At 35.5% G+C, this 24,456-nt stretch overlaps 2 protein-coding genes across 2 annotated transcripts; both read right to left on the minus strand.

Annotated features, from left to right (window-relative positions):
• Nucleotides 1-234: 234 nt before the first annotated feature.
• On the minus strand, nucleotides 235-7,593 carry LOC110716574 (nucleolar and coiled-body phosphoprotein 1-like). Its single transcript, XM_021895200.1, has 6 exons — nucleotides 7,258-7,593; nucleotides 6,872-6,936; nucleotides 5,629-6,307; nucleotides 1,153-1,245; nucleotides 965-1,026; nucleotides 235-503 (listed from the first exon to the last, which is right to left on the minus strand). The coding sequence occupies exons 1-6, from the start codon at nucleotides 7,519-7,521 to the stop codon at nucleotides 398-400; spliced, it is 1,269 nt and encodes a 422-aa protein (XP_021750892.1). The 5' UTR covers nucleotides 7,522-7,593; the 3' UTR covers nucleotides 235-397.
• A 4,665-nt stretch (nucleotides 7,594-12,258) lies between these two features.
• On the minus strand, nucleotides 12,259-20,735 carry LOC110716748 (eukaryotic initiation factor 4A-3). The gene is made up of 8 exons (XM_021895383.1): nucleotides 20,209-20,735; nucleotides 17,875-18,115; nucleotides 17,676-17,756; nucleotides 16,547-16,654; nucleotides 16,344-16,463; nucleotides 15,544-15,711; nucleotides 14,044-14,130; nucleotides 12,259-12,650 (listed from the first exon to the last, which is right to left on the minus strand). Exons 1-8 carry the CDS (start codon nucleotides 20,511-20,513, stop codon nucleotides 12,537-12,539), a joined length of 1,224 nt encoding a protein of 407 aa, XP_021751075.1. The 5' UTR covers nucleotides 20,514-20,735; the 3' UTR covers nucleotides 12,259-12,536.
• Nucleotides 20,736-24,456: the final 3,721 nt, after the last annotated feature.

Genomic DNA, 24,456 nt, shown 5'->3' on the forward strand with positions numbered 1-24,456 from the left:
GGTGGTGAGCAAGGCAATAGGGGAGAGAACAATAAGACAACTTTTTCTTGCATTTTATTGGTCGCATTAATTTTTTTAGGTAGATTCAAGCCAAACTTGCTTCTAGACAAATTGAGTCATTCAATTCTGTATACAGTTTGAAATTGCAATGGGTGATTCGAATAGGAAAAGCAGCACAAATCCATTTGAAGAGATATATGAAGATGTAAGAGAACATAAAAGAGAGCTATAAGATGTAGGAAACAGATATATATATCAATTATATCATGCCAATTGCCATTTTAATCAACAAATAATCCTTAATTGTTATACAAAATATGAAAATTAATAATAAGTAAATGTTGGACCAAAAATTTGCCCAGATGTTAGTCTAGATTCAAGAACATTGAGGCGAGTGTCATTCTTCATCATCATAATTGAACTTAACTGAATGAGATTGTAGATCAATGTGCCCTCCTCTGTAGCTTCCACGTTTTTTCTTGGTTTTCTCATGGCGAAAATCCCTATCAAGAATATAGGGAACGAAATAAATATAAACAGTAAAACATATTCATAATGTTCAAAAAAAATTCTTTCAGTCAACAATCAGGTATAAATAAGGTGATTATCAGGTCTTAAGTTCTGAAAAGTTCAGGTGAAGCAAACGCACCCTAAAACTGTTAGGCTGCAAGCTATTCACAAAACCCCAGCAAGAGAGTATTGGACTTAATTCTCAAACAAGTCGATACTCACTCAATGACTTAGCTTGAATGGAAAACAGTTAAACAGGGGCATTTACAAATCAATATTCTCATAACTAAAAAGCAACAGAAGTAAAGAGGGGAGGAGTGGCTCTCTTAATGATATTCATTATACTTTTTATAAAATATGACGCCAGCATAATGCATATAACCCTTAATAGTATGAGCCTATAAGGTAAATAGAGCATTTCCATGTATATAGAAAAGCAGAGTGGGGGATTTACCTTCCTCTAACTTGCCCCAAAACCTCCTGTGCTTTAGCACCGTAGCCACTATCTGCACCATCCTGTAAACAACATGGGGAAGGTTTTTAGACACACTACAGATACTTTGTAAGAATCACATACTCTAAATGGTCCAAATTAAAATACGAGATAAAGAAGATTAAAAGAACAATTCTGTATCACCAGACCTTTGCCCAATAAGAATTATCTTGAAGCCTTTCATCTACAAATTCCACCTCCTCCTCTTTAACCCTCCGGAATGCATTTGCAGAAGTTCTTGGCTGCAAAATAAGCTTTAACCATCAGTTTTAGTTTCAATCATACAACATTTGATGTGGTAGAATTACAGCGACCATGCACATCCATTCTTCTATGCACAGATAAAGTGAAGAACTGATGATATATATAGAAAGACCAAGAGGGGAGGGAGTAAAATATAAATCACAAAATTCACAATCCTGGTGAAAGTTAGTGTAAATAAACAACCACGGAACCACCAGCATAAGTCCCATTGAGATGAAGTCCAAGAGATTTAAAATATAAGCAGCCTTATCCCAATATAGATCAAACCTATTAGAATGGCAAAATCATGAACTATTCAGTAACTTCATTTCTTTTCTTTTAATGTTTTTTTTTTTTTGGAAGAGTAACTTGTTTTCATTCTAACACAGCAAAAAGTACCAGCCCCCCCCCCCAAACAACCAAACACACACAAACAGACAGTACATATAAATAAAGGAAAAATTAATTACAGAATAACACACACACACACAAAGGGTGATTTTTAAGTGAAAAAAATTTGAGGGAAAAGGGGTGCAATTAGGAGAAATAAGGGTCACGTGCAAGGCACATGGGAGTCAACGTCGAAAAAGAAACGGTCAATGCCTGAAAGTAGAGCATGGTTGTTCCTAACAAGAATTTTTAAAGTAAGGGTTCACTTTGTCAAAATAATTTTAAAAGGTTGTCTTACACAAAAAATGGTATTTTAAAAGGTTGTCACTGACAAATTTTCCTACAGTAAAACAAACGTATGTTGATGCTTGAGCCTACAACCTTGTGAAACTTGAACCATCACCATCAAACCAACCCAGGAAATGATCAAATGATGACATCTAAAAGAAAAATTAATAGACATCTCATTATGTGAATTAAAAAGAATAAGGGGAGTAAATAAAAAAAATTCCCTTCACCACAACCCACCCCCCCCCCCCCACCCCACGTGCAAGTTGCAATCCATCTTCGACATCACCCTCTCAAAATTATCTTTGCCTCACCACCGACCACCAATAGCAACTTATATAACAAACACTACCCAACAAAGAAAAATAAAAATGTTTTCAAAAAGAGCAAAAAACCTCAAAACAAAACACGGGGGTTGTTAAACAACGCCCTCATTTTACGAGGTAACGCCCACACTTAAACATGAATAAACGAGCATACCCTCGCGTGTATTCCATATTTTTCTTCCCTCTAACTCAATCTAACATACTCTCCTCCTAACAAACCGCCACCAACCGCAAGCAAGGTATCGCCGAAGTTAAAGCTCTGGTTTTTCTTTCAGGTGGAGGCCAAATGCCTTACTTGTTTGAGATTATTTGAGATTATTCAAGGAAAAATGCCGGGACTGCAAGGAGATTCGAAATTCTAGGCGTTTAAGCGTTTCTTATCCAGTTTTTATCATAACTTTGATCTCAAAATCGGATTGAAACAAATAACATATCGTTGGAAAGCTCTAGAAGTCTACTTTCCTACCCAATAAGAATCAATTCAACATCATTTATAAACTTAAAATAAGGTTGAAATAGAACAATGGTGTTGGTTTTGAACCGATTTTAATATTTCAGCCATATTTTAATATCTAGAAATGATATCAACCTTATTTCAATTAATTGAAAAGTAGACTGTTAAAGCTTTCCAACGATACATTATTTTCCTTAATCCGAGTTAAGAATCAAAATTTATGATAAAAACAAAAATCATAAAAAAAACTGGAAAAGAAGCGCCGAAAATTCCAAGGGAGAAACGCGTAGAATTTTCGAATATCCTCTAGATTTTCGAAAATTCTAGGGTTTTTTCCATATAATTATGAAAAAAAAAATTAGGCGTTTGGCTTCAACCCAAAAATTAAAAAATTTGATTTTAACTCTGGTGATGACCTTGCCCTTAGTCAGTAGTGGTTTGTTGAGAGGAGAGAATGTTAGACTGAATTAGAGAGAAGAAAAACATGGAATTTCCACAAGGGTATATTCATCCAATCATGTTTAAGTACGTGCGCTGGCTGGTAAAAAAATCAGTGACCGCAAAAGGAGAGCAATAGTTCATATATCTCTTAAGTTCTTTACCATTAGAACGATGGAAACATGGGAAACTTCATTTAGTCGCTTCTGGTATCTTATTAAGTAAGCATTTCCTTTGCAAGCACAAAATGCAGCAATATAACACTCATAGAAGGGGTGTCTAAAGTCTTTAGTGATTCATTAAGGATTTGACCATGGGTGAATATCATGGTGACAAGAATCAAGACATGGCCCACGGAATTAAGTCGGGGCAGATTAAATGGAGAGCATCCACGAAAGTGTTATGTGACCGAAACATTCCTTTACAATTGAAGGGGAAATTCTATAAGGCTGAATAATCACTTTTGGTTTATGTGGATGGCATAAGACCAAGGCTGCCATAAGATTTTTGTGGATGACTATATCTTTTAGTTTATGTGGCCGACTCCACTTATGTGATTAAGACTTTAATTGATTGAGTGTAGACCTGGCAATCCTGAGCCGACCTGATTGACCCAACCCAAATGACCCAACCCGTAACTCGAAAGTTGACCCAAAATCATTGACCTGAAAATGACCCGAACCCGAACTAACCCGACCCGAAATAGAGTTGACCCGAACATGACCCGATGACCCGAAGTGAACCGAACCGAATGACCTGACTCGAAATTGACCCGAAACCCGAACTTGACCCGACCGGAAATGACCCGAAACTCGAAGTGACCCAACCCGATTTTAACCCAAATTGATTGACCCGAATCGACCCGGCTCGTAGTGACCCGACCCAAATTAACCCGAATCCCAAGTGAATAGGGTGAAATAGTGAATTACTTAGTTTAGGGCTTCTTTATTTCCTGCGTAATAGGTACTCATGATTTTTTTTTAACGATTTTACTTTATTTTTCCGACTATTTTTTTAAGTGAATTTATTTTGGTGACCTGAGACAAACTTGACTCGACCTGATTGACCCGACCCGAATTGACTTGATCCGACCCGAAATTGACCTGAAAATTGATCTTAAAAATTGACCCGACCAGAACTTGACCTGAAGTGCTGACCCGATTTTGACCCGAAACCCGACTCGACCCGAACCCAACCCAAACATTTGCTGACCCGAACTTGCCCCGACCTGAATTGACCCGACCCGAACCCGACCTCAATGACCTGTTTGCCAGGTCTAATTGAGTGTCTTGTGTCTGAACAAAACTTTAATAACTTTCTCTTAAAATAGAGATTACAACCATCAATTAAATAGCTACACATTCCAAAGACATTTTTCCTCAAACCACGGAACACAAATTACGTTCTCGAAAAAGAAAGGTGTAGGAACCTAGGACACAGGTGAGCAACACGAAGATAGGAAGGTAATTTAACATTAATCCCTAACTGGTTAATTGTGCAATAAAGTCAAGTGCATTACGCATCTTCCACCAAAGCACAATCACAAATGTGAGTATCTCCTCGTACTTTAATCAGTTGCACCTAACACTATTCTTGACAACATTAAGATCATACCTCCATACTCCTTCCACTTTTTTAAATACTTGCTCCACTTTCTTTTTTCGGTCATTTTAAAATACTTGCTCCATTTTCATTTAGAAATCTTTTACAATATTTAATTCATTAGTCTCACCTAGTGGACCAAACATAAATCACATTTTACTAATTTCCTATTTTCTCTACTTCAAGATCTCTCTACTACTTTTGCTTTTTACAATTTTTTTATTGTTCCCCCACCCCCACTACCTCCACATTTTATTACTTTCTCCAATTTCTCCTAAAACTCCGTGCAAAGCCGCAAAGAGAAATGGAGCAAGTATTCAAAAACGGAGGGAATATTGCCCTATCCCTCACCGTAATTTTATATTTAGATCATATTCTAGGCAAAAGATCAAAGATATAATTTCACATATTCTCAAGGGACTACTTTCCCTAGTACGAGAAAAGTGAAAAGGAAGCAGGCAATACTGCAATCTTTAAGCCTCTTGTCTTGTCATGTCAAGATTTTTTAGGTTTGTTTTGGAAATGGTGTTGGACATGATCTAAAATTACACCATGCCATTCCCATGATAAACTATTATCTAACTAGAATTTGGTAATTTTGAGAAATATTATTTACAAAAAAGGCAGTGTCAATTATTTGCTATTCCACACAGCATACACATTATATTGTAGTGTAACTCGCGAAAATGCTAGCTTACAATTCTAAGCATTTCCAAGAACAATATAGCACGGTATAACAAGAATGTCAAGCTGTCAAGTCTCCTCAGCTCAAGCAGTCAGGGTCACATGTAATAGACAGTTATGACATTTTAACCATATATGAATGAATTAAGATCAAGAATTCAGACCAATGCCAAAGAAAGCACTATGTTGCGAATGCATACCTCAACTGAACCATTAAGCTGCCTTGTTTTATCCTTTTTATGGGACTCTTTTTCACCGTCTTCCAAGACTCTATTGGCAGATCCATTAGGTGTTTTTGGAAGAATGGTTCCATTTGATTGATCTAGATCCTCTATCTTCCTACGCTTAGAGTCATCAAGTACTGCCTTTTCAGCAAAGTCAGTCTCATTTTCATCTGATGAGGACTTCTTTCTCTTTTTTGAACTTTTTTTCTCTTTATCAACCTCTGTAGTCTCTACAGATGAACCATTGGGAATCAAAGTATTTTCTTTCTTTTTCTTATTTTTAGACTTCTCTTTCTTCTCTTCTTGTGTAACATCAGATTTTTCTAATGTTTCTTTGTCCTCTTTCTTTTCCTCCAGAGATTCTTCCTTACGCTTCTTCTTGTCCTTGGATTTCTTTTCAAATTTGATTGGCACACTCAAAGAAACATCGTCAGGGTTTTCTGAGGGTTTTGGGTGAGTTTCCTCAGCAATTTGAGCAGAAGAATCACTAGCACATTTGCTTTTCTTTTTCTTCTTTTGTTTTACACCAACATCATCAACACGGCCTTCATCACCTCCATTTTCCTTTTCCAAAGATGCAACACCATTTAAACTTCCATCCTTTTGGTCAGTAGTTTTCTCAATGGTGGCACAATCACTAACTTTAGCATCATCCCTGTGCACAGTGGAAACACAAGTAGCATTAGGACACAGACTCTTGACCCAAGTAACCAACTAAATGAACATATTATTAAGACCAGGCAACACAGAATCTTGACCCGAGTAAACTACCTAAACAACCACAATACAAGAGCAGGAAACACAGTACTAACACAGACCCTTGAAGGTGACAAAAGCATGATCAATCCTACCACTCTACAACCAAAATAATCAACAAACACCACCAACAACATATTTTATCCAAGAGGCTATGGAAATCCAACGATGACCGTTGATCATACAAGGCCACACCAAAAGGCACATAAATTTACCAGCCAACACAAGAAATTCGACTTGTAAAGAACAGAACACACAAATAAACAAACATACTATAACATAAATACCTTTAACACCAACAATTAATTTCCAAATATTAACAGCAACCAATAACATTTCGAAACAATTCCAGGATCAGCAATCTAGGACAACATTAATCAATTTATAAATCATTATACATGAAATGAGCTACAACTTAAAAACTGTAGCAGTATTCCACATAAATAAGCAACTTTCAACCTACCTCAACTTTAAAAACTGGTAACACATCTCTTCCAAATTGAGCAAACAGCTTTTCCAACTCTCCTTCTGCAAATTCGTAATCACAAATCAGGGACAAAAACTGAGCAAATCCCATTACAAATTAAGCTTTTAAAAAACCCAAAATCAAATTTGCAAATTCAAGACAAAAATATGAACAAACCCCCATTACAAAATTCAGCTCAAAAAAAACCCAACAATCAAATTTGCAAATTAAAGACAAATTTTGAACAAACCCCATTACAAATTAAACTCCAAAAAACCCCAAAATCAATATATATATTTTTTTTAATTAAAGAAAAAAATTGAACAAAACCCATTACAAATTAAACTTCAAAAATTCAACAAAAACTGAAAAATTAACCGAACCTCAACATCAGCCTCTTTGTGGAACTTCTTAAGAGATTTGGAGAAGCCATTAAGTTCTAAGAATTGACAAATGGATTGAAGAAGAAGTTTCCTCTGTTCAGGAGTTAGAGAAATCAGGGATTTAGCGACATTTTTATGATCGAGCTTGATGTTAGACATTGAATTGAGGATAACCTGACGAGGCTTGAAAGAGGTGAAGAGAGTGGAAAAGGGAGGTGCGGCTTCTCCTCTGCTCTTCTTGTTGTTCCTCTCACAATCCTGCATGTAGGTTAAGGCTACGCTCGAGGAAAGAGATAGAGGGGGTTACGAAGGTTCTAGTAGTTAGGGTTTTAGAGTGTTTCTTCAGTGCTAGTGTCCGATTTTTAATTTTTAAAATTGTTTTTTACTCCGTCCAATCCTTAATTAGATTCCTACTTCTATTTCTACTAGAGAGAAGTACGAATCTAATTAAGGGACGGAAGGAGTATGAATCACCCCCTTCGTTTTGGAAATAATTGAGAAACTTATTAGTTATTACTTATTTATCATCTTAATAACAAAATGACAAATAAATCATGTTCTATTTTCTTAAATTTTAGGAAACATTTGATAAGCGGATTATAATCAAAATTCGCTAAAATTATATGACTCTTCAAGAATGGATGAAAGAACGAACGACAAATTGCTAGCAACCATGTGCATCCCATCTTGTTACAAGGTAGGCTACCTTGTTATAACAACATAAAAAGACTCAGATAACATGCTAATATCATAAATTAATTAGATTGACAAGCGATCCCTAGAGTTATTGTTGATTGCATCAAAGACGAAAAAAATTACCTTCCAAACATATATGTGACACTAACACCTAGACGCGTAGCCACCAAGAGCCCAAATCATGCACCAGCTACCTCAGCACACTCCACCTCTGATACACCTCAACTCGTCTAACCGCAGCTTATACAAGCTCCCCTTAATGGCTTCTCGCCACTGCCCCCAACCCCAAGGAGCTAGTTAGGTGAGCGTTCACATTTACTTTAATGAAACCTTCCAAGGGACAAAGCCCAGTCGTTGGCGAGAGCTTTTTTGTACTTTGAGGCTGGCCTGAGAACACTTTCTTGGCATACAAACAATACTCCTCAACGAGTTTGGCCTAGTTTGTTGTTGTCTGAGAAGCATTGAGAAAGAAACCCCTCATGAACCCTCTTGTACCTTCAAAACTAAAGGGACCAAGCCATGGCACATAGCAGACGCAATTTATGATGATCTAACTTATCAGCAAGCCATATTAACTTGAGCGAAAAAAAGATTTCAGAGAATTATTCAAAATAGACCTAAAATGACTATTATTCTAGACATCTTTTGATGCATCGCAATAAAAAAAAAAGTACATAAATGATTGATTAAACTCCACCGTCACACTGTCCACACAACTCATCCCCCGCAATATGTCTTTGAAAGAGTTCTTGTTTGACCACAACACGCCCTTTGCACATTGCAAAATTTGTCAAAACAAATCATGTTCTTGTGAAATAGTAACACTTATAAAAAAAATATGGAGTATTATCTTTGATTAAAACATACAATTTCTAATTTTCTAATAAAATGAAGATAAATAAATTTCTTCATCTATCTATAACTATTACTAAAGCAATAATCACTATTTTTTGGCTAAAAACCTTTTAAATGCGTAATTTTGCGAAAAAAAACCCTTTTAAAAGCTTTATTGTAAAAGAAAACCCAAAGTTAATTTTTTTTGTTTAAAACAACTTAGTAGCACCAATTCACTTAATTAACATGTAATTCCTTCAAATCACTCTATAACTTTTGATTAACTATTTAATAGTTAAATTAATTTATAAATTAAAAAAAATAGAAAAATAGAAAACCACCACCCCACCACCGGTCAGCCACCTTTTCCCCTCCCCTGGCAGCAACCCTTACCCCCGGCGACCACCTCCTCCTCCCCTTAAACCATGACAGTAGCCCCCTTATTCTTAAATATTTCTTTTTCTCTCTCCTCAACCTTGAATGCCTTCAACAATCGTGGCTACTTCCATAAACCCTTCATTCTCCCCTTTCCTAACCCTTTCTTGAGTTTCTTCCAAATCCCTTAAACCCCAATCCTCAAATTATGCACCACCTACCTCGACCACAAAAACCATCATCTCTGTTATCAAGAGTCTCAAAATTTTAGAATAGTCAAGGGTAAGAACATACCTTGAGGAGAGAGAAGATAAGTGCATAAGAACACCTCGATAATTTTCTACTTCATTCGTTTGTGGCGGTGATTGCGGAAGAGAAGACATAGAATTTGGTTATGCGACAACGATTATGGCGATTGGTGGCTGCTTCCAGGGTTTAGGGAGGGGGAGGGTTGCAACGGGCCGGGGGAAGGGGAAAAGGAGGGGGATCGGCCAGCGGTGGAGTTGCGTCGCCGGGGGTGGGGGCTGCTGCAAGGGGAGGAGGAAAGGGTGGCTGCCTTGTTGTGGGGTGGTGGTTTTCTATTTTATTTTTAAACTAGGTTATCCTCGTGCGATGCACGATTAAAATTACAGTGCGATGCACAGTTAAAATTTATATTAAGTTGTTTTACATTGTATATGAAAATTAGAATTAAATATAAAAATTATTTACTTACATTTAAGGAAAGTAAATATAACTGTAACCACAATCAAACATCAAACATATTAGATATATAAAACTATAATTTAGGAGAGAAACTTGCTTGGTTAATTGAATTTTATATAGACATCTATTGCATTAAAGTCAAAAGTATAGATTAAAAATTAAAAAAAAAAAACATTAATAATTGATGACATCATATACATAAAATTGGAGGGAAAAAATTTAATGTGAGAATGACACGTAAGATTGTTTCATAATTGATTATGTAAGCAATGTTTTGTTTTAATAATAGTAATCTATAAATTAATTTAATTATTAAATAGTTAAGAGTTATAGAATGATTAGAAGAAATTAGATATTAATTATGTGGATTACTGTTGTTAGGTTGTTTTAAACAAAAAAAATTTTAAGTTCGGGTTTTTTTTAAATATAATAAAGCTTTTAAAAGGTTTTTCCCGCAAAATGATGCATTTAAAAGATTTTTTAAAACAAATTTGCCTTATTTTTTTCCTCAAAATTCTTCAATTTCCCTCTTTTTTTTTTAATTTACTAGAGTATACTGATGCTAAGGTAAGGACACACACACACACACACACACACACACGCACGCACACACACACACACAGAGAGAGAGAGAAGTGACACAGAGAGAAGTGGAAGTTATGCACTTTTTCTCTATCAATTATGAAAGGTGAAAGTTAGTATGAAGTTATATAAAAAAAAATGTCTGCAATTAATATATAGATATTATTATTTTTTTCTCTATAAATATTAAGAAAGTTTATAATTGCCTTTTAATAATTTCTTTTACGGAATAGTTACTTTTTTTTTCTTATCACGACACTCTCAACAAAATTCAATCATTTTGTGAATACAAAGCTTAACTAATCAAATTTATAGGCAAGTAAATTACGATTAGTTTGATATGCATTGAAAATTTTGTTTTGATTATTATTTTTTTGACGGGTAGTTTTGATTATTAAATGTATGAAATTGTTTGATAAGTAATATTTTTTTTGGCATTTTTGTGGGTGATTAAATAAAATATACGAAAAAACAAGTGGTTACATATATAAATAGTGTTTTCAGGGTTGTAAAACAAATTTCTATTAATAAATAACCTAAGGTTGTGTTTGGATACAAGTAATTAATTTCAAATGATTCATTTCAAATCTAGAATTTCAAATCATAGAATTCAATTCCAAAATATATGTTTGGGAAACATTCAAATTTCAATTCTATGATTTCAAATTCTAAATGGTGTTTGGAGGTGAGTAGAATTTGTGAAGTATAATCTGAAAATTTATGACTGATTTATCTACATTAATCAATGGTTAACTAATTGAATGACAACAACACATGCATCAACTTCTTTGATAATCAATCAATCATCAAATCATACAATGATGTCATCGGAAACTACAACTAGGTGCTCAAAAAAAATTTGGGAAAAAAAGCGACGATAATCCAATTTTTAATTAAAACCATTGAAATTTTCCTAAAAATTTAGATTCAAAGTTTGAAAGCTCTTTATCCACTTTTGTTAAAAAATTTACAAGTACTTTTTTTAAAAATTTATGTCTTAACCTAATTTTTGCCCCAATTTGATTATTTGAATTGAAAAAAAAAAATCGGATGTAAAATTATCAAATCAATGCTTTGATACTTGTAGTTTGCTTCAAATCTACCAAAAACAGCTTGTGAATACAAAATTTGTTGTCAAATCTACCAAAAACAGCTTGTGAGTGGTAGAAGTAATGGAGGATAGAGAGAGAAAGTTATGGTTGTTGGAGCTTTGGAGGAGGGAGAAGGGAAAATAGCACAAAAGGAAATTGAAATGACATGCATTAAGTTGGAATTTTAAATTCATCAAACTTGACTGATTTTGTAATTGACTTGGATTTGGGCCAAATACAAATCCAACTGTTTGCATTATCCAAACAAGACATTTGACCCAATTCTTGAATTTGAAATAAAAACCTTAAATCCAAACAAGCCATAATGTTTCAAAATTGGTTAAGTTTATTATTGTGATATGACCCCCTCCAAACCACCTACATGGCTATGCAATTTGCCACCTGCCTACGCAAGAATGAGCGTGCAGTGGCACACCCTTGTCCATTGGCCACAAACATACAAAACTAATGAGGCCTTGTGCCGTTGTGCGTCGACCAAGCTCAAGCGATACCAACACCAAGAGATGGGTTACGTTGTCTAAAGCCAATACTAATTCATTTGGGTAGTATGAATTCCTTACAAATTTACAATGGTAGTCAAAGTTCCAGATTCCAATTCAAAGAAATTAGATTTGTGTGATAATTCAACCCATAATTTTAAGGTGCATGAAATAAGAACTAGCCAACTCTCGACAAAAACTATTGAAAAAAAGCAGCAGAGAAAACGCACCCTCAGTCCAGTTAGAACTTTCAAGCATAAATATTGAACATATCAATTATCAAAACAGTTTAAGAATCATGCAAGCAAAATGTTTACTACCATTACAGGAAAAACGACTGAAAACTGGTCAATCCACACCATAGCAGCTTATCGCCACACTTAACACGCACCCTGTTTCCAGGCATAAGAAATCAGTCACATCAATGCACAGGTCGACCTCATATCAAATCAGCAACAGTCATCAGCATTTCATCCCACACATGCACTAGTCGACCTCATATCAAATCAGCAACATTCATCGGCATTTCGTCAATTTGGGTACTGTAATATTGCTCAATGTCTCTTAGAATCTTGATATCATCTTTTTTGACAAAGTTAATAGCAACACCCTGCAACATATGTGATCAACATTAAGTAAACAAATAAAGGATAGCAGGAAGTGTATTGAAAAGACAACTGAACGAGCTTCACATGCACCCAATTCTCCCAGTGCCTATGTTGCCCTAAATCTTGGAAACTATCCTGCCTGCAGTCTCTCCCCCATACAACATTCACTAGCTGGCAAATATAAAGGGTCACTGACCACCCTGGCTATTGACAAGCCACAATCTCTGTGTTATGACTTTATGAGCTGATTTCCCTCAAGCTCAGCGTCACAGTAGCTAAGCAGGGTTTAACGTCAAGGTTTCAGAGGCAATTTTTCGTTGTTACTTAATAAGGTTAAGGTTCTTAGTGATATTTTAGGCAATTCTGTTCCACGGATATTTCTTACTTCTAATTAGGAACTTGCTGAAGAGGATAGTTTAATACAGAACAATCTTTCTGAAATACGGGTTGCATGCTGCCCAACCATGAAAGTCTCAGTGTCAATATATTACCCCACCAATCTCAGCCTAACATGGATAGAATGGAAAGTTCAAATGTAAAAGCAAAGATCAAAAATTGCACAAAGATCCAAAAAAAGCATCACAAGCGACCCTCAGTGTCACTAATTATCTGATGAAATACCGGCTCACATGATCAGATTGCTATTCACTTGAAATAAGACCTAGAGACTTTATTCACTATATAATGCATAGGGAAGAACCTCATAAAAACAAAGAAATAAGGAATTATTAACAAATCATGTTACTGTCAACACTATGAACACAGAACACATATACACCATAGTGGAGAATATTAATCACAAACACAAGTATGTAAATTTTCTGTTAAGCAATTGATATAAAACGACGAGTATCAAGTGCCTTTTCCCAAGAAGACAAAAAAGCTTTCATTCTCATTTTTCCAAAAATTGTAGATATAATCTATTAGGATTCCATAAAATAGGAAAACTACAGAAATTAAGAAGATTGCAAATTTGACTTTTCAAAAGTCAAGGAAATAAATTGCAAATTGACTTTTCAAGTCAAGGAAAGTGATTTTTGGTACAATACAAGCATTGTAATTATAGTTATGTAAAATGATTCTTTAACATTTTAGCAAATTTAGCCCTCCAACTTCAGATGGATGAAGACTTCCTCTCTTTTGAAAGAGAGAGAGAGAGAGAGAGAGAGAGAGAGAGAGAGAGAGAGAGAGAGAGAGAGAGAGAGAGAGAGAGAGAGAAGGGGGGAGAGAGAGGGGGGACAAGCTAAACACTGAACAAACCTCGATAACCAAGGAAAGATTTAAAACTGAACACAAGGTGTGATATTTGGAGAATGCCAACGATAATAACATCAAGAATAAGTAATTTGCTAGAAGTAATCTGATCAAGCTTAACTGTAAAAAGATATCACATACCTTACGCCCAAAACGGCCAGAGCGACCAATCCGATGAATATAAAGTTCACGATTATTAGGTAAATCATAGTTGATTACCAATGAAACCTGATGGAATTAACAAATTAGTTAAACACAACAAAGGCAATATTTTTCCAAGAGCCATTTAAATATCATAAGTGTACCTAATCAGTTATATAACCTTTAACATATTATTTCATCCATTCAAAATATTATGCATATCACCACCACCCATCATATTTAAGTATAAGATAAAATTCAACAGAATAATCTTTGTGATAACTGTGGCCCTCTAACCTTCTGTAATCACTGTTCATGAACAAGGGATATTTTGGGAAATCTAGTCATTCAACCCAAGACATAAGAAAATTCTTTTTGGACAACCAAAAACAGTAAATGCGACCATTCATTAAGACAGTGTGAGTAGGGAATAATAAGTAATAATACTTCCTCCATTGTTTTAGTATTGCAACAATTAAAGCTCATCCCAACACACAGTTATAGCCATTAATAAACTTAATTATTTTATAAATAAGAATGATTAAAGGTTGATCTTATAAAAGTATACATTGAGAAGAATTCAACAACACCACATGACAAATTATAAACTCGAGTAAATATTGCAATAGATGATCAAAGGATAGTATGTGAATAGTAGCAAGGCCCTATTCTTTTTACCTTATTTTGGAGGAAATTAAATTATTTAGACTGAACTTAAATTAGTTCTACTAATTTAAACTGATTTTTATTTGTTAGAACTTATCTATAATAAATGACTTTTATTGATTTCCTTGGTCAAGCTGATTTTGTTTTTTGAGGTGATGAGAACAGGGCCTAGTTGTACAGGGCTCACCGCCAGCAGAATATGCCTCTCTTTTTTATCCCCTCGCCACTCTTTTTAAAGTCTCTTGAATTTTATTTGCATTACTTTTTTGGTTCACTTTACAAACTATTTTTTTTACCCTTCGCCCCACTTTTATTCACTCAACTATCTTGCTATGCTCTATTTTCTGGGCGGATGGTTCCTTATGAAAATTAAAGTTAGCCGCCATCACACCATTTAGGGACTAAGGCTTTATTGTTGTTGGTGGCAACCTTTGTAGTTCAATTCTTATTTGTTTCTTTACCAATTAGGAGTGAAAAGTTAAACTAGTGAGGGTAGTAACAAAGATGGCCTCTCAACTATATTTATATATTGGGAATGAAAGTATGGCTAACTCAGATAACCACAGCAGGACATAGGGTAATTAAGCTTGCACTAGTATGTTTATCAAAGAAAAGGAATCCAAATTTCCCATAAAGTAACCATTCATGATCAACATATGAAGAATCCAAATGGAAAACAGAGTACAATTAGTAACCCAGAAAATCTAACAATCTTTAAGGAAATGAACCATTAAAATTAATTTGTGTATCAAAATTGTTACGTAACGCACCTAATGGGAAGGGGAGAGGGGGAGGGGAGAGAACTTAAACTTCAAACCAAGTATAGACAATTACCTGCTGGACATCAATTCCACGAGCCCAAACATCTGTCGTGATCAAAACACGAGTGTCACCATCACGAAATTCTTTCATAATAGCATCTCGCTCTTTCTGGGGCATATCACCATGCATTGATGAAACAGTGAAGTTATTGTTACGCATCTTCTCAGTCAGCCAATCCACCTATCACATGTTGGGAAAATTCACTTAACTAAACCAGAACAAAAGAAAGGAGATGCTATAGAAAACTGAGATAGCTAATTCAACAAAGAAAAATAAAAAATAACAGCGATCCTGTGAGGCAAATATGCAGTAAGCCAGTAACGCCTTCCTACTACTTTAATCCATTCTGCTCGCAATATCATCTAGTCTCACACCCTCACCCACCCCACCCCTCCATTTCATCCTATGATTTATAGTCAGCTTTCTTAGCATCAACACAGCAGATTCAGAAACTAGTGATGATACTTATGAAGCACAGCAACAAAGAAATATGCTATGGAAAACTGAGATAGCTGATTCAATAAAGAATGAGATCCTGTGAAGTGAATATGCAGTAACGCCTTCCTAGTACCTTCCTAGTATTTTATTTCATTCTGCTTGCAATATGATCTTGTATCACACCCCCAACCCACCCACACTCCATTTAATCCTATGATTTATAGTCAGCTTTCTTAGCATCGACACAACAGATTCAGAAAGTAGTCATAATTCTTATGAAGCACAACAACCGAGAACTAGCTTTCGCTTTTGCTTAATCGCATAATGAAAACCCCGCCCCAAAAAATAATTAAAAATTAAAATGAATGTATTACCTTTCGCTTAGTGTTGCAAAAGATAACAGCTTGAGTAATTGTGAGGGTATCATAAAGATCACAAAGGGTATCAAACTTCCAATCTTCCTGCTCAACTGCAACGAAGAATTGCTTGATGCCCTGTCATTGTTGGTTGAATATAAGAATACAGAAACTGTACCCGTTGTTTCATTTGCAAGATAAAAAAGGAGTAAGGTACTTACCTCTAAAGTCAATTCATCACGTTTCACAAGGATTTTAACAGGATCTGTCATAAATTTGTTGGTGATCTCCAAAATTTCATTGGGGAGGGTGGCAGAGATCAACACAACCTACGAACACCACAGACAAATCGTATATTAAAGACCTAGTACCACGTAAATTTAAACAAACAAGAAATAATTACACCTATAAAGGCCAGCAAGAGAGCAATAAAGTTGTCCTTGTTTAGCATGACCACGCCAAATACAATTTTTTTTATTTTTTTTATTTTTTACTATAATAAAGGAAGCAAAACATCATGACATCCTTACTAGGAAGGACTTGTGCTCTACACCTAAAACAAGTAAATCTGGTGTGAGTTTTTTTAGGTCTGATGAGGTCTGGTTTGATCTGATTTAACAATATGACTAAACTTTGACCGCATTTTAATACTTATCTATACGGAAAAACATTATCAAAATGGATCTTTTTAGATTCATCTCATCATGAACTTTTTAAATAAGTAATTTTTATAAATTTTTTTAATACGCAATTAACGAAACTTAACGATAAGTAAATGATAATCAAAAATTCTAATTTGCTCTGATTTGAATTGAATTTATTACTCCTTAATAAAAAATTTAAAAAGTTAAATAAGGTAAACTAATTATGAATTATGTTGTACTTTAATGTTAGATTCCAAATATATTTATTTTCTTATTTTATGTGATTGATTCCATATGAGACTAACATTATGAAACGGAAAGAGTAAAGAATAAGTAATAAGTATCTGAAATAAGTTGAAAAGAACAAGTCCTAAATCAGCCAATTAGAACAAATATTTACAACCAAAAACAATTTATCATATTCTTTAAAGAGAGGTTGCTTGCACAGGTAGCTTCATAAATTGGTAAAATTCAAACATTGGCACCCATAAACCAGACATTTAGAAACTTTGGGACCACCAAGGTCTATGGTGAAGATAAATTCTCTTGTAAATATAGAATCAGGTGCCTGCATGACAAAGCCTCTAACCCACTAAAGCAAGAACAATAGAAAGAAAATTAAGCCCAAGCATCATTTATTTTTCCTCTTATAATTTTCTCTGTATATGTGTGTGTTGGAGGGGGGGGGGGGGGGGGGGGTTGGTACCTGAAGCTCTGGAGGAAGGTAACGATAGACATCATAAATTTGGTCTTTAAAACCTCTGCTCAACATCTCATCAGACTCATCCTGTTCGGATAAGAAATAGTACCTCAGTCTACTAAATGACAACAATCCATGCAAAGCTCAAAAGCAGTGATACAATCTTCAATAATATAAGAAAATTAAAAGGAAACCAGTGACTTACAAGAATTAAGAGTTTGATATTTCGGGTTCTCAATGTTCTCCTCTTGATCATATCACACACTCTACCTGGGGTTCCAGAAACAACATGAACTCCATACTCCAATTTCCTGATATCCTCACCCACACTTTTCCCTCCAATGCATGCATGGGCTTGTATATTCATGTGGAGACCGATGGCCATTATAACTTTTTCTGTTTGTGAAGCCAGCTCGCGAGTAGGCGACACAATTAATGCTTGGACCCTAAGAGAATAAAAAGAAACATTACAATTATTTGCCATACAAAATTAAAAATGTCATAAACAGAAAAGAAATCAGCAGCGAGCTCTGTGGACCTGAAAGTATGATTATGATAAAGATAAGCTTGCCAACAACTATTATCACAACTGCACGACTTGAAGAATCTAATAAACAAAAATAAAATACAAAATAGCAGAGAGCATCGCCTCATGATCCACTTTCTTGCTCTCCCCCCTCCCCCCCCCCCCCCCAATGTATTGCACTCTATCTTTCTTTTTCCCGAGATCTATTCTTGGATTTTGCAAGAAAATATCAATCCTTTATTAAGTTAAAGGTGAAACATTATGTGACACGGAGAAACACGAAGCCAAAGTACATATATCTCTTACTAATCTCCACCGAGGCTACCAAGAATCAAGCAATAGAAAGAAAACAAGTTTATGGAAGATGGTCTAAGATTCCCTTTCACCATCTGATCTAGATTACTACTATAACTACATAACCCCACACAAACAACAAATAACTAACAAAAATAAGCTCCTTGCAATCTACTAGCTCTCTTGCAGTCCACCTGGTTGAGTACACACCTTATCAGCCACTATATTCAGCCCTTTTACACACACAACAGATGAAACCTTTGCACTCCATATTAATGGTTGCTCAAAGTAGTCTAAAGGGTGAATAACTACTTATGTGCAAGATAAAGTCAGCAATTGAGAGAAGGAAATTCAAATAAGATAGATTGACAAAAAATGAGAAATCAATTGAAAGGACGGTAGCTCCAAGCCTCCAACTAAGATTAAGATAGTATAAAAGGGTTGCACATGAAGAATGTACAAAACTAGACAATAAAGATATCCATTAAATTCAAAGAGAGTCTAACAAATTTACAATAGGAGGAAAAAGTCTTGAGGCAAAATGGAAGTTTGAAATGCAAAGTGGATCCAAGGTAAGAGCTGTTCATTACAATGGCAAATTAGTGGGAAAGTAGTTTCAATAAGGATGGTCATTCAGGTGAGAAAAAACTGCGACCTTGCTCAAGAGACAAAAGAAAGGCATTCAGGCTATCAGTTCATACAATTTGGCAGAACTCGTGACTCTTCAACTGCCCCCTTGGAGACATGGAGGTTACCTCTATCCTTCCTATTGCATAGGTTACCCTATACAAGATACAACCAGCCTATGTTACTCAGACTCTTTCATTTACTCACGTGTCCGTGTCAACATGACTCGTGTCGGACACCGACACGGACACTTCATTTTTAACTAAAAACACAACTTTTTTCAAGAAAATGGGCGAGTCTGATGCTTGGACACCCGTGTCTAATTTGGCACTTCATCTGAGTCCAAGTAACATAGAGCCAGCTTAAAAATGCAAACTTATACCCATAATAACCAACCCAACGTCCCAACCCCATTAAGAAAAACGATGAGAGAAAGTAAATAAAGGAATGAACCCTAAAACAGATAGCAGCAAACTTTTTGTTTCATGCTCTTGGGAAGAGTGGAAAATAGGCTTAATCTTCCCAATACACGCACTTGCTCTAAGGCGATACAATTGACCACGGCATTTGTAACACCTTGTCCTCTCCCTTTATACTTATTCCATAAGCAGGAAAACACTCCTGCTCATCAACCAAGCTTGTAAATATAAGCCCCTTACTACTTTGTCGACTAATTATCAACATATAGCACATCAAAAAGCTTCTCGAGTACTCAGCCCAAAGCCAATTGAAAAGACAGTATAAACCAGTTTACCAGCTAATTCCTAAAAATCTCATCTTCCTAAGCAAATTAACCCACTTCTCTGATAAACCCACCTCGCCATTCTAACACAATTGAAATTAGGATATTTATTTAGCGAACCCTAATTTCCAAATCTTTAACCTCACCTCAAACTCATTTAATCAAGCAATACATCAAAATCATAAAAAAAAAAAACCCCATTTCCCCCAACCCTAATTTTCTCAAAAACCACTAAAACCCCAATCAAAGCAAACCCAATAAAATTAAACCAAACAATCACAAAACCCAACAATCAAAACCCTAAAAAAAGACCAATCACAACAAAAAAAAACAATTAAAAAATCACATACTCTCGAGTAGAAGTATCAACCATCTGACAAACAGCGAGAGAAATCATGGAAGTTTTCCCAGTACCAGACTGGGCTTGCGCAATAACATCACGACCCTGAATAATCGGCATAACAGCACGCTGTTGAATAGCAGAAGGCTTCTCGAAACCATAAGCATAGATCCCACGTAAAAGGTCGTCTTTAATCCCCATTCTTTCGAAGCTTGTAACAGGTTCAATACCTTCTGTTGCTTCGAACTGTAGCTTTTCATCGTCGGTTAGGTTTCTTCTTCCTCTGTTTGCCGGAACTACTGAACCTGACGCCATTGTTGCCGCCTTCGAAAGGTTGTTTTTTATTGCTGCGGGTTGAGTTTTTTTTTTTTTTTTTTGGGGGGGTTCTCTCTCTTCTTTTTTGGCTCGTTTGTAGCTGTATCTCCCTGTGTTTATTATTGCTTTTTTTTTCCAAAATTTTTTGAATTAATTGTTTGTGTGAGTTAAATAGGGCAAATTTAAGTAGAGGTGTCCATAATTTGGATTAAAACCGAAATCCAATGCAATCCAAACCGAATTATTAATTCGGATCGGATCCAAACTTTAAATCGGATTGGATCGGATCGGATTGAGATTTTTTGAAAATTCGGATTTTCGGATCGGATCGGATTGACCCTAATCGGATCCAAACTAAACCGAAAACCGAATTATAAAATTAAGCATATATGAATATGACTCAAATATGGACTACTTGCTGTCTTGAGTTGCTGCTGCTAGCTTCCTATTGTTGAAAGTTAGTGGCTCTAACATGGTGAAAGTTTTTACTTGCCAGTGATGTTTGACTATTTGGTTCTTGATGTTATTATTGTAATGGTGTTCCTTATAGGTGTAGTGGTGTACTAGTATTAGTTACTATTGAACAATTTATTTTATATAATCATGTCTATTTTAAAGATTTGTATTAATATTAAGGCTTGGACAAATGTGATTTTTATAATAGTATTTGTATTTATTTTCATTATTGTATGAGTCTATTAGATGCTAAAAATAAAAGTTTTAATTCGGATTTTCGGATTGGATCCAAATAACCGAATTTTAATTTGGATTGGATCGGATTGGATTAGGAGAGTAATTCGGATCGGATCGGATTGAACATTTGAAAACCGAATTATATTTCGGATCGGATTGGATTTGAGCTAAATCCAAACCGAAAACCGAACGGATACCCTTAAATTTAAGTAGAGGTGATCATGGCTTGGGACGTGTTCAGCTTTGTCCAAGAACTTGATCTTGGGACGTGTTCAGCTTTGTCCAAGAACTTGATCTATTTCAGGCCAAGTCTTTGGATCAAGCCGAAAAACTGTGCCTAGCTCGTCATTTTGAGCCAAAAACAACGGGCTATTCGGCCAAAATTAAGTAGAGGTGGTCAAAGGCGGATCCAATCATCAGGGGCGAAGCCAGGATAATAAAGTTATGGGGCCGGTTAGTATGTTAAATTGATTATAGTCTATAATAGACATTACGGAGTATTATCTTTTTTTCTTGCGCTTATTGGGATGATAATTATACACTTGTTTACTATATAGTTTGTTTTTATTATTTTTTTTTCAAGGCAAGACGTAGTAGTAGTTTAGGATCACACTCAAAGTTTAGTAAATATAAAATTTAATGTAATGTAAGCAAATAGTCCTTAACAGTCAAAAAATGATTAGAATTGTTGTAGTATAATTATAAAATATATATTAATTAATCTGCTAGTTTACTTGGGCCTCTTTTTTTTTTTACTTTGTCAAATAAGAAAGAATCTAGTTACAGGCTTACAGCCTGCCACTAATCCTGGGCACCGTGCCGTGCCGGGCCGCCGCGGGCCGTGCCTGGCGGGCCACGGGCTGGTTCGTGCCGTGCCGGTTGTGCCGGCGGGCCCAGGATTTCGTGCCGTGCCGTGCCGGCCATTTTCACAGGCCAGCCCACGGCACGGCACGGCCCTCGTACCGTGCCGGCCTGCGGGCTGGTGCAGTTTTCATTTTTTTTTTTTTTTTTAATGACAACATTATAAATTAATAAGTTTATAATGTATATAAGTTATAAAATTATAATTATAAGTTTTATAAGGTAACTTATAAGTTTATAACTTATAAGTTATAAGTTATTAAGTTATGAATTTTATAATTATAAGTTGAATATTTATGTTTTATAATTTGTATATTCAATATTTATATTTATATATTTACTTTATACTATTACTTTAAAATTTAATGTTTATGATTTATTAGTAATTGGTATAATTTTATTTTTTTAATATGAATTTACAAATTGTAACAAAACGGGGAAAAAAGGCAAATTGGACTTTGGATGTGAATAATGCGTACTTTATATTATTATTACTTGAGTTGAGAAAATTGTACAATGATAACAATGATAAAAATCATACAATGATGGTATTAAACAAAAATTGGAAAATGATAAAATTGATATTTTTAAAATCGTACAATATACAATAATTGTCTATTCTTCTTCTCCTTCTTCTTGCTCGTCTTCGTCTTCGTCTTCGTCTTCGTCTTCGCCTTCGCCTTCAAGGTCATCGGCTAGTTGCATAGATTGGGAACTAGCCGAACCCGAACCGGAAGCGGAGGTTCCTTCTTCGTTGTCGTTGTGGTCGTAAGAACGGTCTTGTGAGCGATTTTCCGCATCCAACCAATCTTTGAAACACACGCACATTTCTAGTGTTTCGGGTTTTAGACTTGTTCTTCTATCGTCTAAAACCCTTCCGGATGCGCTGAAAGCTCGTTCGGAGGCGACGGAGGAAACTTGGATAGCAAGAATGTCTCGTGCCATTGCCGCCAAAGTTGGATGCTTCGAGCTTTGTTGTTTCCACCATGCAAGGAGGTCGAGGCTGTTTATCTCATCGTCGTCCATGCCTTTGGTGAAGTCGTAACTCAGGTACATCTGCAACTCCGAGACGTCGCTTTGCGTTCTCCTGATTGATGAATCACCTGAAAACCTTGAAATCAAGTTAGTAGCTTGTGAAAATAAATGTTTGGCCTTCTTACTTACGTTTTTGAATGGTTGGGAAGGCCCTGAGCGAGGAACGGTGCCATATTTGGCTTCATAGACTCTATATAAAGCAAAAAACTGATCCTTCACATTAGTCTTATAGTTTTCTACATCATCGTCAAGAAACATGCATTGAAAGTAAATGTCAACTAACATAAATGTGTTTTCATACTTTTGCCTAGGATCTAATATGGAAGCAAAAATATAAATCAAAGGAATCTCACTATAATATTTACGCCACTTTTTTTCCATTGCTGGAAGATACTGATCATAATCACTTTGATCGCGATGATCAGCGAAAAGTTGGGCGAGTAAGCATGCATTAGAAAGAAAGTTTTGAGCACAAGGATTGTAAACAGTAGAAAAACAATACGTCATGTTATATAATAACTGTAAAAATTGCATATATCTTTCACAGTTTTTCCAATCATCATCATACAAAGCATTTTGTGGAAATTTTTGGTTGTAAAATAATGTTAACGGGCCCTTGTACTCAATTGCCTTTGTTAACATGTCATAGGTGGAATTCCACCTAGTTGGGCAATCGGTTCTAATTTTTATTACCCTTATCTTTTGTTGTTTTAGAAAACTCTTCCATTCTTGGTATCTCATGTTAGAGCTATTAATAGACATAATAGCATCTCTGATTTTGCTGTAGTATGGGCCAATTGCCCGAACTCCATCCTGTACACATAAGTTAAGTACATGGCAAACACATCTAGTATGAAGAGTTTCACCGTCTAATAGTACATTGGTTAAGTTTTGTTTGATAAGATTAGCTGTGTATGTCATAGAGGTTGCATTATCAAAAGTCATAGACATCATTTTATCTCGAAGGTTGTATTCGTCTATTGCTTGCATTAAATGGTGAGCAATGTTAATGCCGGTGTGTGGGTATTCCAGCATTTTGAAATGTATTATTCTTTTTTGTAACATCCATTGATCATCTACCCAATGGCAAGTCACACATAAATAGTGATATTTATAACCACTATCCCAAGAATCGGCTGTTAAAGATACTCTACAGTTAAGGTTACTCAATTCGGCTTGTAACCGGACTTTGTACTCTAGGAAATTTTTCATTGCGGCGGAACGAACGGTTTTCCTAGAGATTCTTTTATGTTGGGGTTGTAGTGCTTTGTTAATGTAGGTGTTGAATGCGTCACTTTCCGAGAAAAGAAAAGGTTGTTCGGCGTGTACTATCATTTTTCCTAGTTCATCCCTA

Source organism: Chenopodium quinoa, unplaced genomic scaffold (genome assembly GCF_001683475.1).
Source record: "Chenopodium quinoa cultivar QQ74 unplaced genomic scaffold, ASM168347v1, whole genome shotgun sequence".
Lineage (NCBI taxonomy): Eukaryota > Viridiplantae > Streptophyta > Magnoliopsida > Caryophyllales > Amaranthaceae > Chenopodium > Chenopodium quinoa.